The following is a 16,927-nucleotide window of genomic DNA, read 5'->3' on the forward strand; positions in this document are numbered from 1 at the left end:
ACTGAGGATCAAATTTAAGTTCCTGAACATGCTTGTCAAGTGTTCTGCCTGTGACCCCTAGTTGTCTTTGCAAAATGTTTGACTTCAAATTTGTATTTATAGTGTGTTAACTCAACAGGACTTTCCTGAGATGTACCGCTTGGGGGGGGGCGATTATTGCCTGGGACTGTCCTGTACTTTGCAGAACATCTAGAATAGCCCATTTTGATGAGTAACAGCAGCCACCACATTGCTGTTGAGTAAACTGTCCATATTAGTTGCCTTTCTGTTCCTGTAACAAAATAGCACAACCTAGGTAACTTACAAAAGGGATTTGAAGGGACTTGTGGTTCCAGATAGTTAGGATCCATGATGGTGGAGACAGCAGGTGGCAGCCACCATGGCTGGAACAGCAGCTGAGAGCTCACATCTCAAACCACAAGCAGGAATCAGGGAGAACACACTTGAAACCACACATGGGTTTTTGCACCCTCATTGTCTGCCCTCTGTGATGTACTCCCTCCAGCAAGACCACACCTCCTCAGCCTCCCCAAGAGCAGTGCTACCAACTAGGGGACAAGTATTCAAATGCCAGAGACTTATGTGGGAGCATCTCATTTAAACCACCACACTGATCAGAGATTCCATCAGGAATAGTCCTCCTCCTAGGCAGAGTCGCAATCACAGAAGCAGAGAGCCAACCAGGACGATGATATTATGGTCTGCCACAAGGCATTTCTGAGAAAAGCCTTTGGCTATGGAGACACTTCTCTGCTGGAAACCTCAACATTGTTTAGTCTTCCTTGAACACTGCCACTTCCTTCTGATCCCAGCTGAGTGACAGCCCTGGTCCAGGTGACTTACACCTCTGAACTTAATATTCTTTCCCATCATTTCCCTTTGAATCATCCCTGCTTTTTTTTTTTTGTAAATCAAGTTGCTATACATTGAAGAGCCTTACTCCCAAGGTCAGCTACTACATTATTCCTTTTGGAGAAAAGCAAATAAGATTGCCTTGCTGGAAGGATTTGCCCTCCAGCAGCTGGTAAGCCCAAGGTCTCAATGGTCTTCTCCCCAGCAGTCAGATGAACGGAGGTCAATGTCAGTGTAGGCCAGCAGTCCAGGGGTTGCCTAAGCTTCCTCCTGGGTGTATCCAGGGTTGGGTGTGCTTCAGACTTCCTCTGTCTTCTAGAAGATTCCACTGGGAGGGAAGCAGCTGGGAAATAGAAAGGGTATTCCTGTGAGGCCCAATGCTGGTAGAACAAGGGGAGAGTTGAGAGCTTGTGAGCCTGAGCAAAAGTTAGATTGTGTCAGCATCTCTAGCCAGCCCTGCTAGTGCAGTCATATAAGCCTAGCTACTCAGGAGGCTCCCAGGCTTTAGCTTGTCTAGACATCAGAGTAAATTTGAGGCTAGTCTGGGCAGTTGGGTGAAGTCCTGTCTCAAGAAAAGATAAAGGAGGTAAATGTAAAAAAAAAAAATACAGTTCAGTAGCAGAGTGTTTGCCTAGCATGTGTGATGCCCAAAGTTCAATCCTTAGTCACACACACACTCACCACACACAGACACACCCAAACTTACACCATACACACTCACACACAGTCACACACACATATACACACCCCACACTCTCACACACAGACACACTCACACACACACACACTCATACCACACACTCTCACACACAGACACACTCACACACACACATCACACACACACACACTCCCCTTACGTTTGAGGGTGTCCTTGTGGCTTCTCTGTCACTCTTTCCAACTACCACATTTCTTGCAGAGTCCTCCTGTCTCTCCCAGGGGTCACAACACAACCAGAATATGTTCAGGTCTGCCAACAATGCCTGAAGACAGAACCCTGCCCCCATCTCTGGGGTTGGCACAACTGCAAAGTGACAAAAGCCTAGCCTGTTGAGCTTTCTGAAGGCTCTTCCCATCTGCACACTGACCCCTGGCTTCTGGCAGTAGTGGGGTGCTGTCTCTAGTGTGTCAGAAACAACCTGAGAGACAGATAAACCTGAAGCCTTGTGGAGCTCACGCTCATTCACAGGGGTTGCCAGAGCACCTGAAGCATTCTGGGAATCCGAGAGGCTTTTGTTTCTCAAACAGCTCCTTAAGGGCAACAATCAACAAACATGGGATTGTGTTTTTCCAGGAAAGTCCAAAAGAATGATGGCGGCTGCTATCAATTATTGGCATTTAACTAGGGCTGTATTTTTGTTTCAGAGGGTATTTGCACAGCTAGGAGGCACATGCTGGCAGGGATGAGATGATAAGCTGAGTCGGTGCCAAAGCAGGGCTAGAAAAACAGGCTGGCCCAGAGAAATGGTCTTCATTCCGGGAGTTTGCGTGAAGAAAATTTGCTTTCCATACGCTACTCCTAAAATATTAACTCTTCAAGGGAAAGAAAACTTGGAATCCCTGTCAGATAACATCATGATGAGCTACAGAAGGTTCTCAACAGGTGCTTGCTGAGGACAGGATCCCAGGCAAGCATGCACATTGTGGAGAACCCAGACTTGGCAGCCCAAAAGAAAACTTGGCTTGCACAGCTGAAGTATCACATCTTTGCCCCACCCCCACACTGAAAAAATAAAACAAAACTAACTAACTAACTAACTAAAAACTCACCAAACTGCTGACCCTGGGATTTGCTGAAGTTCAGAACAAGTGTGCTTCACCACTTAGTGCACAGTGGGGAGAGAAGCAATGTGTGGGTGCTACCTCCCTTGGCAAGAACCCCCAAACTATTAAATGGTAGGTTTTGAGGTTTTCTTGAACAAAAGAGGGTTACTGTAGGATGAAATCAACATCTGAGGTCATACCAGAAAAGGAAGTAGGTGGAAATTTCATCACTCAATTTGGACTAACTCAGCGTCTGAGGCTGGGCAGGTTCCCAGGACATCCATCCTGTGGGAAGACTTCTAGGAGACAAGACAGTGGTGTGGGTGATTACACACAGGATAAACCTCGAAGGCAGAGCCATGGGGAGCTCGGGCCAACTCCAGTCCACCAAGGCACACCCCCGTGCCACCTGCAGTTCCCAAGCCAACCCCATTGCCACTGGACACTTGCTGTAGAGATTTGCTTTGGTATGGATCTTGATCTATGGATGCAAATTTAAGGTCAACTTTGTTATATGCATATTTCTGATCTTGATTTAGGTATTGTGTTTGTGTAGCTCATTTAGAAATGTAATGTATAATTAAGAAATATAGGTTAATAGGTAATTTTAACAGTCAAGCTTGCAGTTATGTTAGTTATACTTTCTAGATGTACAGAAATGTATTTCAGATGAATAGGCATTCTTCAAACCTTTCAAAGACTATGTCAAAGTCAAAGACAGAATATGGCATTTAAAATGCCTTAAGAATTTAGGACTTTTCATGACAATGAGACACATCTGCTCCTGACAGCACCAAGCTACTTCAAGAGGAAGATGGGCATTGAAGAGGCTCCTCATGGAGTCTTTTAGCCATTTGGGCAAGAAACTGCTCTTGTCTGGACTGCTTGATGAATTGGACATGCAGAACCCTAAGAGAAATGACTGCTGAACTTGCCTAAAGGTGAGATGGTCCTTTGGGGTTCCTGCTACATGAAAGAGTCTGCCAGACATTCTGTAGTACACAGAAGGAAGTGAGTGACAAACTTCAAATATAGATGGAACTGCCTTTGAAATTTTCTGCTTCATGGGAAAGTCTACTGGATACTATAGACCTGTAGGCTGAAGAAGGATGCCCCAACAGTACAGAAGAATTTTGGGTAACTGTCCAGGTAGCAAGATGTCTCTGTTAATTCTAGAGTTTTGGAAGCTGCTTACAATTAATTACCTATTAACTTAGGTAATATTATATCCTTCTGAAGTCTTTGATGGAGTTCAAGAGTAGATAGTAATAATATAGTTTCTGTGTGATTATTTTGGGGACGAGCAGCTGGGAACCAACAAGCAGCCTCATTACAACAGACACTTGCTTCATTTTCTGATGGACACACTCTTTCTTTGTTACCAGTCCCCATAGAACTTAGGCAGGACATAGCCTGGTAATTTCTTTATCTTTGTAAATAAAATCTTTAGAATGTACTGTGGGTAAATCACAATGCTTAAGTATAGAATGTAACAATTTTCGGAAATAACATGTATACATAACTATGTATGTGTATGTGGTTCATGAATACACATTGCAGTAATGCTGAAGGAGAAGAACATGGAAAGTAAAATTTTAATACTAGCATTGCCTAGGAAGAAGGAGAGAGCCTGATAAGGAAACACACAAAATAGACTACAGGGCCTCTGCTAATGCCTGTTTCTCAGGCAATGTATGTAATTTTTTTCTTTAAAAATGGTGTGTGTGAAGCATATTCTTTTCTGTGTGTGACAGAGAGGTTTCATAAGAGGTTCAGATGGAGAGCAAAGTTCAGGTGGATTCTAAGATGTACACTGGTTTCGTCTCAGGCATTCACACTCGTGTCTTGTCTGTGGCTTTTCGAAACATTACACATTATAGTGCATTGGGGAACAAAGAGAGGCCTAATGAAATGCAGAATGTTAACTTCTTATTCTAGGGCTGAGGGGCCACCACAGCTTCAGAATTTCTTTTTTTAAATAAAGCAATTTACAACATTAATCGGATGGCAACTAGCAAAATGATAAGAATAAAAATAAGATTGTTAAAATGGTGGGCGATGCTCGCAGGCCCCTCATGTACAAGGCTGAGAGCATTGGCGTGAGCAGAAGAGTGGATGTTCTGGGTAAGGACACGTGGCTTCATTTGCGTGAAAAAGTGCAGAAAGGATTTTCTGGTGGAAAGGATTTTCTGGTGGTGGGTGAGATGTTTTCGACTTTGATCTGGATGGTAGCATTAAACTGGAATGTTTTTCAACACTCTACAATCACACCTTATTAAATTATACCTTCACTAAATAAAGATCAAATAAGACAAAAATTAAATTAAAAAGAGATAATGAGAGGCAGGCTGGGAGAAAACTCTGGCGTGGACACAAGGCTTTCGACCTGGACCCTAACACCGAAAGCAATTAGCAGTGTTACCCCTAAGAGGGTTTGCTCTGAGCACACACCAGAGACTTGAGCGTGACTTCCTTTGGTGAGTCCTTAATGCGATTCTCACCCATGCAGCTCTCTGAGCACAATAAAGAGCTGCCATCAACAACCCAGGCAAGGTGGGCTATATTAGGTGACAGGATGAGTCAAAAACATTGGACTCTTCAATCTAACCTGACTGCCCACAGTGACGCCGTTAGTGAAAGGATGTGACCCATCCATATCATTTAAACGATTTCCAAAAAGTCCCAATTTTTGTCCCCATTTCTTCCTTTTCAATTCTACAATTGGAATGGTTCATTTTCTTTGTAGCATAAAAATTACAGGTTAAGGAAGTGAACTTTCAGACTTTAACGTTTAAAGAACAAGAAGGGGCTAGCATTAAAATGCAGATGGTGGGCAATTCGAGCTACAGGTGAGTGTGCAGCATTCAACAGCCAGAGAACAAGGAGTCCACTCAAAAGCTGGACATAGACCGCCAAGATTAAAACGCCATGGGTGTTTAAGGAGGCAATGGCTCAGAACAATGAAGGTTAGGATTGGCTTTATAATTTATCTACTGTTTCTGGAGCATCTGCCTGCTTGGGATTCTTTGCAGTATCTGCTGTGGATCAATGTGCCTGCCGGTGCCAGGAGCTGTGTGATTCCCCTGAGACCCACACCAGCCAAGTGAAGGGCCAGTCTTGTAGTTTTGTTTGTTTTCAACACAGGCCATTTTCTACTCTGAGCAATTACAGCTGTTTACTATGAGTTCCCCAGTGTGGGTGTTTCCTTCGTGTTTCAACTCTCAGGCTGCAGTGTCGGCTGCCACTGGTCACATAAGCATTAAAGTCGGGGAGCGCTAACACCCAGGAGCCTTTAATGTGACGGTGCTGATGTGTCTGAGCAGCAGGAGAATCAGTTGTGAATGGTTCGGTGGGGTGAGCAGAGAGAGAATGAAGCCACGCCACTGTGTTACCAGAGCCCGGGTGGTCATCCTGCGTCACCTGCACCCCTAAGGGGATGTGTTTAGGCTGGAGGAGTTTACTGCCAAGGGCAAGGGAGAGTTGAGTTGAGAGAAAAGTCAAGAGCACACTGCTCCATCCTGTCTTCCCTTGGTTTTCAGCCTTCCTCACCTCCCCTTCCCTTCTCTTGTCCTTGGACCCAGGTTGATCTCACAGCCTGTTCTGATTGTCATCCCTCTTCCTACTGCAAGTGACAGAAACACAACTCACAAGATCTTAAGCGAAGAGGGAATCTGTAGTCTCACCTGTTAGGAGGTAGACTGTGAAAACACTAAGGGCAAAAGAATAGACACAGGAAGACCAGTGATTGAAACTGTGGATCTCTTCCTCCCTCTACTCCCCCTCCTCCTCACCCCTCCCCCTCTCTTTGTCCCCCTCTTCCCCCTCCTCTCCCTTCTTTTTCTTCTTATTTCCCTCCTCTCTCTCCTTGCTCTGCTCACCCCTCCCTCCTTCTCATTCCCTCCCCCTTCTTCTTCCCCTCCTCTCCCTCCTCCCTCTCCTCATCCCTCCCTCCTTATTCCCTCCCCCTTTTTCTTCTCCTCTTCTCCCTCCTCCATCACCTCATCTCTCCTCCCCCTTACCTCCTTCTTCTCCCTTTCCCCCCTCCCCCTCCTTCTTCCTTTCCTGCTTTTTCTTCTCTTCCCTCTCTTTTCTCTCACCCGTCTCTCTCCCATTTCATCTTTCCCCTTGCTCTCTTCTCCCATCTCCCATTTCTCCTGTTTCTACCCATCTCCTTCCTCTCTCATCTTCTCTTTTCATGGTGTCTCCATTCCTGCCTCCCTTCCTCTTTCCTTTCACCTTCCCATCACTTCTTCTTTCTTTCTTTACTTCCCATGTATGTAGCTCTTTCTTCTGCCTGTTGTTGCTGGGTTCCTGGTAAGACAGGGGTTTGCAGCTCACAGGAGGGCAGTTAAGCACCATGTACAGGATCCCATTAAGCATCTCCTATCCCAAAATTGCACCGTTAGAGGGGGTCTCTGATTGCCTAGCTTGAGACTGTGCTGGTCAGAGGAACAGAACACCATGAAGGTCTCCGCCCAGCCTACCTTTTGCAGAACCTTCTACCTCAAGAAATTACCTTTTAATCACTTAGCCAATTGCACATAACTCCTTATGAAACTTATAAGGGGTATCCTGTATTTCCTAGAGGACAGTCTGCCCATCATTACCATAAGCAGAGTAGGCATACTAGGTGAAGCCTAAGGACCCCAATATACCACTTGAGTTCTCTTAGTAGGTAGAACATCTCTCTGCCCCTCCAAAGAAGCCATGATGGTTTCCCATGGGGTTGTGATAAGCACTGAATGAGAAATACATGTTGATGTGAGCTCTGCCCAAGAAGAGATGCTCAGTGTTCCCATTATGGTTGCAAGGTTAATGGTCCTTCTTGGAGAATCTTGAGACACAAGAGGCTTTCCTGGCTTCTTGAGACTGGAAGACGTGCATGTTCATTCAGAATGCCACACCATTTTTTGGTGTCCAATGTATCCACTGTGTCCTCATTGTTCTACTGCTGTCAAAGAAAGCTCCCTGCTTGGCGTGGCATCCCACGATTCTTCTGTCTCCATGACTGTGTCCTCTTTAACTCTCTTTTTCTCTGTGTGTATTCAGGAGTGTACACATTTCTGTCCAGCACCTTGAAGTCTCTGGAAGAGAGGGATCACATCCACCGCGTCCTAGATAAGATCACAGACACTTTGATCCACCTGATGGCCAAGGCTGGCCTGACTCTGCAGCAGCAGCATCGTCGTCTGGCCCAGTTCCTTCTCATTCTTTCCCACATCCGGCACATGAGGTGAGGATCCCACAGAAGGTACAAAAGATGCTGACTGAGAATGTGTGACAGCTGATATAGTACAGGATACTAACTGAATAGACAAAGTGCTCTAAGACGAATATCTGACTTGAAAGGCTAAGGGAGGACAGAAGAGGGCCATAGACCCTGGGGTGACACACAAGCATCAGAGAGGTACCCTAGAAGAAATGATATGTGCTGGTGGTTTGAAGCAAACGCAATGCTCACTGGATGGTGAGAGGAGGTCAACTGAAGGGTGTCAGTGAGCATGAGCCATCTTTCAAGGCATCAGGCACATCTGTTACGGTTCTGGCATTACCCCCTAGTGACCTACACCAGGGGATGCTGAATGAGAGATCCCTGGGCTAAAAAACTCACACAGAGCCAACACTGATGCATCCACAGCTGCCACAGCCTTCTTGTCCCTTCCATGGCCTTTCCGCTAATCCAAGACACCATCAGCCATTTCTGCAATCACATAGCATGTTTCGTCACATCCATCTTTTCTATTGCATCCCCTTTGAAGCAGGCAGAGAACTCACTTTGAAATCAAGCAAGATCATATCATCCCCCTATTTAAATCCTTCCAGGGGTTTCCTATTGCTTTGGATAAGAGTTTGTCACCCTTTGTTTTGTTTATGTTATTCCTGGTGATGAAGTCCCTTTTAGTCATATTCCTGGGACTCCTTCATAATTGAAGCCATGACATAGTGGCTATTCTTCAGGTGATTCGTGCAGCCTCACTGCTGGCTGCAGGTTGACTGGGTGTCTCTGGAGGGTCTCGGCGGGGCTCACTTCCACCTCCACGAAACACAGGTTCCTGCACTAAGCCCCAGACCTACAATTGGGCCAGGTGACTCTGCTTTGTGAATACCATTCTTCTTGTACCCCCAACTTAACTAGGACATGTTCTAGTTAGTATCAGTAGAGGCACAAGAAAGCCAGTCCATTTGATCAAGGACATTGCAATGATTTAATTATGTCATGTCTGATAATGTCTCATCAGCTAAGCAAGTCAAGATGTAAGTCCCAAATTCTAGGTAGTGGGCCACAAGCAGATGTTCACATTCAGGGGAAGCATGCCCAATCCTTCAACAACTTCTGATGGTGTCCTAGAGAGGGTCGCAGAGAATGGTTCAGAAGAACATACCCCTGTCAAAATACCTGGCTGAGAGACTGAGTTTCGCATTGAGGAAAACATGATGACTTATTCTTTGAGGAATTAATAGGAGCCACATGACCCCTATGAGTGCTTTTAGTTGATAAAATCCATGACTTTCCAAATGCATTTTGTGCTTGCCTTGTCAGTATTAACAAACCTGTTTAGTTAACACCAAGTACCTTTGCAATAAGTACCAGCCGTGCCTAGTTTTCCTGGCAGTGTAACACAGGAGGTACGGCAGAGAGCTTTGTCATTGTGAAATGCAAATGAGAGGCAAATATTTTACTGAGAGCTTTCAGACTCTCTCTATTCTCTCTGTGATGTTCATACATATACATATGCCTTATGCAAAATTCTGTTTTCCTACAGACTGACTGCCTGTAGCCAGTCTGAATCACAGAATTCTTGTTTGGTTAGCTTGGCCCTAGCCATGTGTTAGGGTTGTAACATAAATAATTTAATACAAGATTTCCTCAGACTGTAAATGTGATTCATTAGAGTGTAGGAGAAAGACAGCAGCAGAGCTGGGGCACTTTACATCAACAGTGCTTTAAATTAAAAGGCAAAACAAAATAAAATAACCCTTAAACATGTAATTGAGGTTGGATTTCGGTTCTTAATGGTTCTCATGTGTTTTGTGGCACTGCTCAAACCTGGACTGGCTTGTTACCACTGTCGACGTAAGTATTGATTAGGACATTCTCTAAGTTCTGCCTGTTCATGATATACATGATATACCTTACCGTAGTCTTGTGAAACGTGTTCTCACTGTAGAGTTGAAGCTACCCTGGAAAATGCCACATAGCTTAGGATAGCCTTGAATTTTCAATTTTTACCCAGTTCCACTCCCATGCACTAGGATTGCAGGTGTGTTCCATCACACCCAGGTACATGCTTCTTATGAAAGAAAATTTCAAGCCATGAGAGTGTCATGGCTTCCTACCTCTACTGCCTACCTGCCTGGGAGAACAAAGAGGCACAAGAGAAATGCCATTTGCCTACATCCTTGTCTTCCTGTTTTCTCCACTGTTCCTAGGTGTGAGCAGCATTTACTGCCCTGGGCTATGGTAGAAGATGGGGCAATGCAGAAGAAAACACCTGAGCAATAGGGGCTGTACCATTACCATGGGGCAACAGAGGTCTCTTGGACAAAAGAGGCCTTTGAAGATTCCATGGAAATGCACCCAGGAAGAGGAAACAGCATGCTCAGATTCTCTAGGTCACTGTAGGTCTCAGTTCCACTAAAGAGCAACTCAAAGACCGGTGACAGAGAGTTAGTCAGTTCAAGATGACAGACAAGGCGTTCTCTGTGAGGGAGATGAAGGCAGGTCATTCGGTCCTCAGAGAGCCTGCATAAAAAATTCGATATAGGAGGCCATTGACAAATGTTGGCAAAGACCCTGGCCCATAGAATGATGCTTCCAAGGTTAGGGTGGGTCTTCCAGCATCAACTAGTGCACTCTAGAAATGACCTCATAGACATTCACAGATACCTAGATCTTGTCAAGCTGCCATGCAAGATAAACCATTATAGAGAGGAAACTGCAATAGAAAACCCACTAAAAGAAGCCGGAGGAAGAGTGTGATGGTGGGGGTAGGGTGCCCTTATAGGATAAGGAAAGGATAATACATGGGCATGAGTCCTGAGTCTCTGAAGCCCCTCAGGTCCTCCAGATGCCATCCTAAGATGAATCTCTAATAGGCAGAAAGATTGGCTCCCAAGTGCCTTTGGAGTTTCTCACTTCATCCTCCAAGGAATTTCCCATCCTGGGTTCCAGCTGTGGTCTAACCTGCTTCTCTCTGTGTCCCCTCTCCTCCAGTGACAAAGGCATGGAGCATCTCTACAACATGAAATGCAAGAACGTTGTGCCCCTCTATGACCTGCTGCTGGAGATGTTGGATGCTCACCGCCTACACGCCCCAGCCAGTCGCATGGGGGTCTCCCTAGAAGAACCCAGCCAGAGCCAGCTGACCACCACCAGCTCCACCTCAGCAGATTTCTTACAAACCTACTACAACCCCTCCGAAGCAGAGAATTTCCCCAACACGATCTGAGAGCTTCCGGGCTCTCCCCCGCCCCAGGCTCTGAGAATCCCTGCCACATTTTACCCATGTTGTCTATCACTTAAGCAGAATTCTGTCTCCTGCATACACCCTGGCATGCATCCGCCACCAGTGGCTTTCTAGTGGGAGTGGCCGTTCATTTGCTTGCTCAGTTCTTAGTGGCATGTCTTCTGTTGGGAACAGCCAAAAGGGATTCCCAGGGCTAATTCTTGGTAACAGCTATCTTTCCCCTTTTGCTACATCACTGAGTCTGAAGATTCTTATAGTCTGAGATCGAATTGAGGTAACTGCATCAAAGCTACTAGTTGAGACCCAAGCCTAGGGAGTAAACATTTCACCTCTGAAAAATGGCTCCATTTCACCTTTGGAATGGCTCCAAGAGTAAGCCTCAACAAAGATTTTGGAGTGGCTCCTTTAATTGAAGCCTTGGGAAGAGCTATCTCATGGATTCCTTAATGTACCCTCTTATTCCTATAGTAACGTTTGACTTAATTAAAGGGAAATCTTGAGCTCCTATGGGAATGCAAGACATATGCAGGGAAGGGAGATTCACGCAGTCAATCCCTGCTAACTTAATCCACTGCACCTTCTGGCTTCTAAAGTGTCAACTGCTGAGCATTGTCCCCAGGTCATGGATTCTAGATAATTCTTACTTTCCCACAACTTGTGGGAACCAGTAAGTCAGTTTTAGATAGCATCATGACAGGAGGGCTATAGGATGTTTGGATTTTATTTTATTTTCATTTTATAGTAGCCTTCTACCCCTGGGGCTTGCAGTAAAAGTGACTTGGGTATCTGTTTTGGTGAATCTAGAATTCATCAGCAGAGGATGCTCTCCTTGTCTTCTCCCTGTGAGAATTGCCCTGAATTGTCCCCATGCAGAGCAACCAAGGGCAGTTACAATGAACCTACACCCTGGCTATACCTTTTGTTTTACTTAGTTTTATTCTTGGTTATGGGGGGGTACAAATAATCAATTACAATGACTGTGACTCAGAAGGAGTCTGAATAAGAAGGAAACTAACAAAGAAACTGGGAGAAAAGTATAGAAAGACCTGGCCATAGGCAGCAATTTCCCAGGTTCCCAGGGTGTCCTTCACAACCATGCACAGCAGGGCTGCCCACCCTGGGATCCACTGACTGGTTGCCTCTTCATTTCCGGTATGGGCCTGATTGGAAGAGGCGACAGCTGATGGTTTAATGTTCCTGCAGTTCCTCCAGGAGCTTGGGGGAGGCATGGGGGCAAGGTCTCGGAGCACTCACGACTCCAACTGCTGGGGGTTGCTCAGACTAGAGTGTCCTTGAGTACTCCGGACTCATCCAAAAGCCAGCTGGTGTGGTCTTGGGGAGAAAAATCCCTCCCTCCCCACAGCTCATGTTCTTAAACTTCATAAGCCAGAGAATGAAACCGGAACTGGGCCTGAGAGTACTTTGACCAAGGGGGTAAAAAGACAGGCTTATGCCGGCCACAGCCAGTCACAGCCCATGCGGTGTTGTCCTCTCTAGTGAAACTAAGGATTATTTCCTTTTCTTAACCAAAATGAAAGTGTGGTTTCCTTCTCTGACTTATGATCTATATCAATTTGAACTCCATCGAGAGGTGATATGTTAGCCAACAACCCAGGTGAATGGCTAGGCTTCTCTTGGTCTGTCCTATTTGGAATGGTGGGTTCCATTAATTTATGGCCTCCCAGCTAAATAACTACCAAAGAACTGGGAAACTGGGAGGGCCAATGTTTTTTTCTTCTTCTTTTTTATTTCTCATATTTGTGCATCAAATTCTGGGATAATTTTATCTATCTGCTTTAAGAATATGTTAAAGAACGTAGTTCTTTTGTTTGTATTTGTTTAAGAAGCACCTTATATAGTATAATATATTTTTTTTGAAATTGAATTGCTTGTTTATCAGACAATTGAATGTAATAGTTCTGTTCTGAGTTTTAATTTGACTGGGTTAAACATCGCAAAAACCAAGGGAAAAGTATTTAGGTTTTGTTCGTAGGCTGTTCAAGCTACCATGTCATGTATACAGTTACTAATGCCTAAAGCCTGGTGGTTTTCATTTAAATGAAGATCACATTTCATATCAACTTTTGTATCCACAGTAGACAAAATAGCACTAATTCGTATGCCTATTGTTGGATGTTGAATGATAGACAATCTTATGTAGCAGAGATTATGCCTGATAAGAAAAATTATTCAGGGCAGCTAATTTTGCTTTTACCAAAATATCAGTAGTAATATTTTTGGACAGTAGCTAGTGGGTCAGTGGGTTCTTTTTAATGTTTATACTGAGATTTTCTTTTACAAAAATAAAAACAAAAATATTAAAAAAAACTTCTAGAACGTTAGATGATGTAATACCAGCTAAATCCAAACAATACTCTAGTGGAGGGTCTTGTATTATCCATCTACTATGTTTGTATTCATGTTATGATAATACATTTGAAATGGGCAGAGAACAGCCAGACAGCTGAAGTGTTAGCCCATGACTTTCAGACCATGTTTGGAAATCTCTTTTAACCTTCTCTGAAGTGCCAATTTTGAGTGGTTGAGATTTCAGCTGCTGTCGTGTTGGGGCACTGGGGACATGCCAGAGGGTCAGACCTGTCCTTTCCTCCCACCTGGAGACAATGTAAACTTGGAAAGCCATGATCTATGTAGAGCGTTGGGATGCGGTGGGATCATAGATCTAGGAATTTGAAGAACAGAGGAAATGGGGCTAGAGAGTTCAGAAAGTATCCTGGCACCTTGACTGTGCCCCAGGTTTCAGAATTTCACCTCTGCCTGCACTGTAGGAAAGTAGTAGCTAGCTCCAATGACAGCCCTTTCCCAAACATCGGCTTGAGTTCTGAGGAAGGGTGGCGGCAGCAGTGAAATCCAAAGAATAACACAGCAAGGGTCTGCCTGAGTTTCTTTTAGCCATCGCTTAGCTTGCCGACTTGATTCTGGTCGTCCAAAGAGAAGACCCTATCAATGTAGGAGACAAAATCCAGTCCCCAAGGAAGTGCCAACTTTGATAGATTTCCCTGGTACCATTGCAGATATGTTTTTCCACGACATATCTTTTGCCTTTGGGAGGACTGAACAAGTAAGTTACTTAATAATTTCCTTTTAATCACATTACGATGTCCACACTTTGAAGTCTTACACATTGGTCATTGACTTCAGCCATCGGTTTGATATGGGTGACTCCACCCATATCCCTGCGTGAAGTCAATCACAAATCCTTCCCTATGCCTACTTTGCAACTGAGATGTACTGAGAAGGACCACCAGGACCATAGTAATGTCTAATATTCACAGTCAGATCTGCTTGGGGAGCCTAAGTCTTTTCAAGGCAAATAGAGTCATACAGTAGCTCACGTGGCAACCATGATTCTCTTTGGTGCAAGTCTTAGGAGGTTGATCCAGCATACACTGCGCACTTCCTAGATTAACTCCATGAAAATGTACCCCCTTTCAACTGGAGCAAACACATTTAACTGTGGTCCCAAATCTCTATCCTTTCCTTAGTGCGATACGCTCTATTTCTAGCTTCATATCTATTCCATGTAAAGTACGGTCTCGTTTAAGGTCCTTTAAACTCATTTTCTAAGTGATTGTTGTCTTGATTATGGCACTTCAATTTTGCACCGTCTTTCAGAGATTTAAGAGAAATTTCTATTTGCTTTTTTCCCCCTTTCTTTTGCATCCAAATGTGCCTGAACTTTTTAAGATATGTAAATGCTGCCGTGTTCCAAACCTATCTTTAGTGTCTTTGTACAGAGCTGGAAATAACTTGCAATCCCACGAGAAGGTGCCTGAGACATGGACCCCTTTGCATTCACGGAGAGGTCATTGGTCATCGAGACTTGAATTCATAAGTGACATTCTGCCAGTTTCTGTTCTTTCGCAGCATACAAACGATGCTCTGTGTGCTCTGCATATTCTTCAGTGTAGAGCTGTTGTTTTCGGGGGCAAGACACAGCGTCCAGCTGTGTGTGATGGACGGATACATTCTTCTACTAATGCGCACTGATATTGGTGTGGTTCCTGTTTTGTCGCAGCTTTGCTTTGTTTAATGAAACACACTTGTAAGCCTCTTTTGCACCTTGAAACAGTAAAGAATCCAGTGGGATGCTCAAGCACCTGTAAACCATCTTCTCAATGTATTTGATGTTCAAATAAAAAAATAAAGGCAACAGGTTGTGTTCTTGTGGTTTTTTTTTTAATGCTTTGTTCTTTGCTAATAGTTCATTGCTGAGCACAGAAAATGAAAAGCGATTCGAAGATATGGAGAGATCACAGTGAATCTAAATGGCAAGACCTTCCCATTTACCCGGCACCAAGTTCAGGGGTAGCGATACCCATATTGGGGTGGCTCAGCCTCAGTTCAGAGCTCCATAGCCTGCAAGTCTTAGTATCACTGTCAATCAACATTTTGTTTGTATGGGATACGTGTGAGGATCATGTGAGGTATTCACTAAGGGAGAGCTTTGGGGAGATTATTATAAATGGATAAATGGATGGATGCATGTTCTAACATGAAAATAATTGCCTCAAAAATCTCTCCCCCATTGTGAAGGCAAATCAAGGTGACAGATCCATCCTAGCCCTGGTTTCCATTTTGTGACTCCTTTTCCATCTCAGAGCTACCTGCAAGATCCCTTTTATATGTCATCTCTATGATTACACCATAAAAGGCGATTCTGACATGCTGGAAGGCAACACCATGTGTGCGCACATTCTGCAGTGGGCTCGCTCAACCGAAACCCTCATCCTTCCATTCGCTATGTGACCTTGGACGGGAAAGTCCTGTGTGCCCCAGTTTCTTGACTGGTAAAGTGTTGGACCCACTTTGCATTGCTGCACCAAAATACTGGAGGCCAAGTAACTAACAAAGTAAAGTTTACTTAGCTCACAGTTCTGAAGGTCGAGACTCTAAACAGTGTGGTAGTATCTGGGACAATAGCATCATGGCAGATGCTGTCATAGTAGGAGCAAAGGCAGGAAGGATCACATGGCAAGCCAGAGAATCAGAGAGCTTGAAGAGGCTAGCCTTCCTCCCATATAGTAACCTTCTTGCCAAGGAATGAATGGGAATTGCTTGAGAATTCCACTGAGGTCTTGTCAGGTCACTACCCCATCAACAGTATGAGTCTTTGGCTGTCTACAGAGCAGTGCCGTCTTCCAATGGAGTATGTAAGGCCTGGTCAAGAGTTGATTCAGCTCACACACTGACTTAAGATCAATTCTCAAGATACCTTCTTAAGGTTTAGGGCTTCATTTAAACTCAGTACTGCCTTGTTTAGATTTGCTTTCCTGAAAATACAGAATGTATGACTCGGGCAAGACAAGATTTCTGTGTCCTTCACTATGCGGCTTATGTATATTAAGGAATTACTTTCAAGTTCATGTTCATGGCAGCACTCAATGTGATTCAAGTGATTACTACAGAATGAATAGAGATAAGAACACGGGATGAATGTCCATTCAAGATAGAGATAGCTTTTCTAAATCTATCTACAGCTTATCTAGGACACCGGGTTGAAGGGAAGGGAAGGAAAGGGAATGGAAGGGAAGAGAAGGGAAGGGAAAGGAAAGGAAGGCAAGGGAACAGAAGGGAATGGAATGGAACAGAAGGGAACGGAAGGGAAGAAGGAAAGAGAAGGGAAGGGAAGAGAAGGGAAGGGTGGGGAGAACACTGTCATAGGAGGCGCTTTGCTTGGAACAGACAGTGACTAAGCAAAGTGCTGTGGGAAGAAATTCCCTCCCCTTTGGAAACAGTCGATTTTTCTTCCTACCCTGGGAGTAAAATAGTGCACACTTCCCTGCACGGAGCTTCCACTTGTTGGTTGCTTCCCTCTGCTTCCT

At 44.5% G+C, this 16,927-nt stretch overlaps 1 protein-coding gene across 4 annotated transcripts in view; it reads left to right on the forward strand.

Annotated features, from left to right (window-relative positions):
• The window catches only part of Esr1 (estrogen receptor 1), a 367,895-nt gene extending 352,640 nt beyond the window's left edge, over positions 1 to 15,255 (forward strand). For all 4 annotated transcript variants that reach the window (XM_048419867.3, XM_048419877.3, XM_048419859.3 and 1 more), the window contains 2 exons: positions 7,663 to 7,846; positions 10,829 to 15,255. In XM_048419867.3, the coding sequence (XP_048275824.1) occupies positions 7,663 to 7,846; positions 10,829 to 11,063 (419 nt within the window). In that variant the 3' untranslated portion in view covers positions 11,064 to 15,255. The remainder of the gene's footprint in view (positions 1 to 7,662; positions 7,847 to 10,828) is intronic.
• The last annotated feature ends 1,672 nt before the right edge of the window (positions 15,256 to 16,927 follow it).

The sequence above is a fragment of the Myodes glareolus genome, chromosome 1, assembly GCF_982192425.1.
Source record: "Myodes glareolus chromosome 1, mMyoGla1.1, whole genome shotgun sequence".
NCBI classification, from domain to species: domain Eukaryota; kingdom Metazoa; phylum Chordata; class Mammalia; order Rodentia; family Cricetidae; genus Myodes; species Myodes glareolus.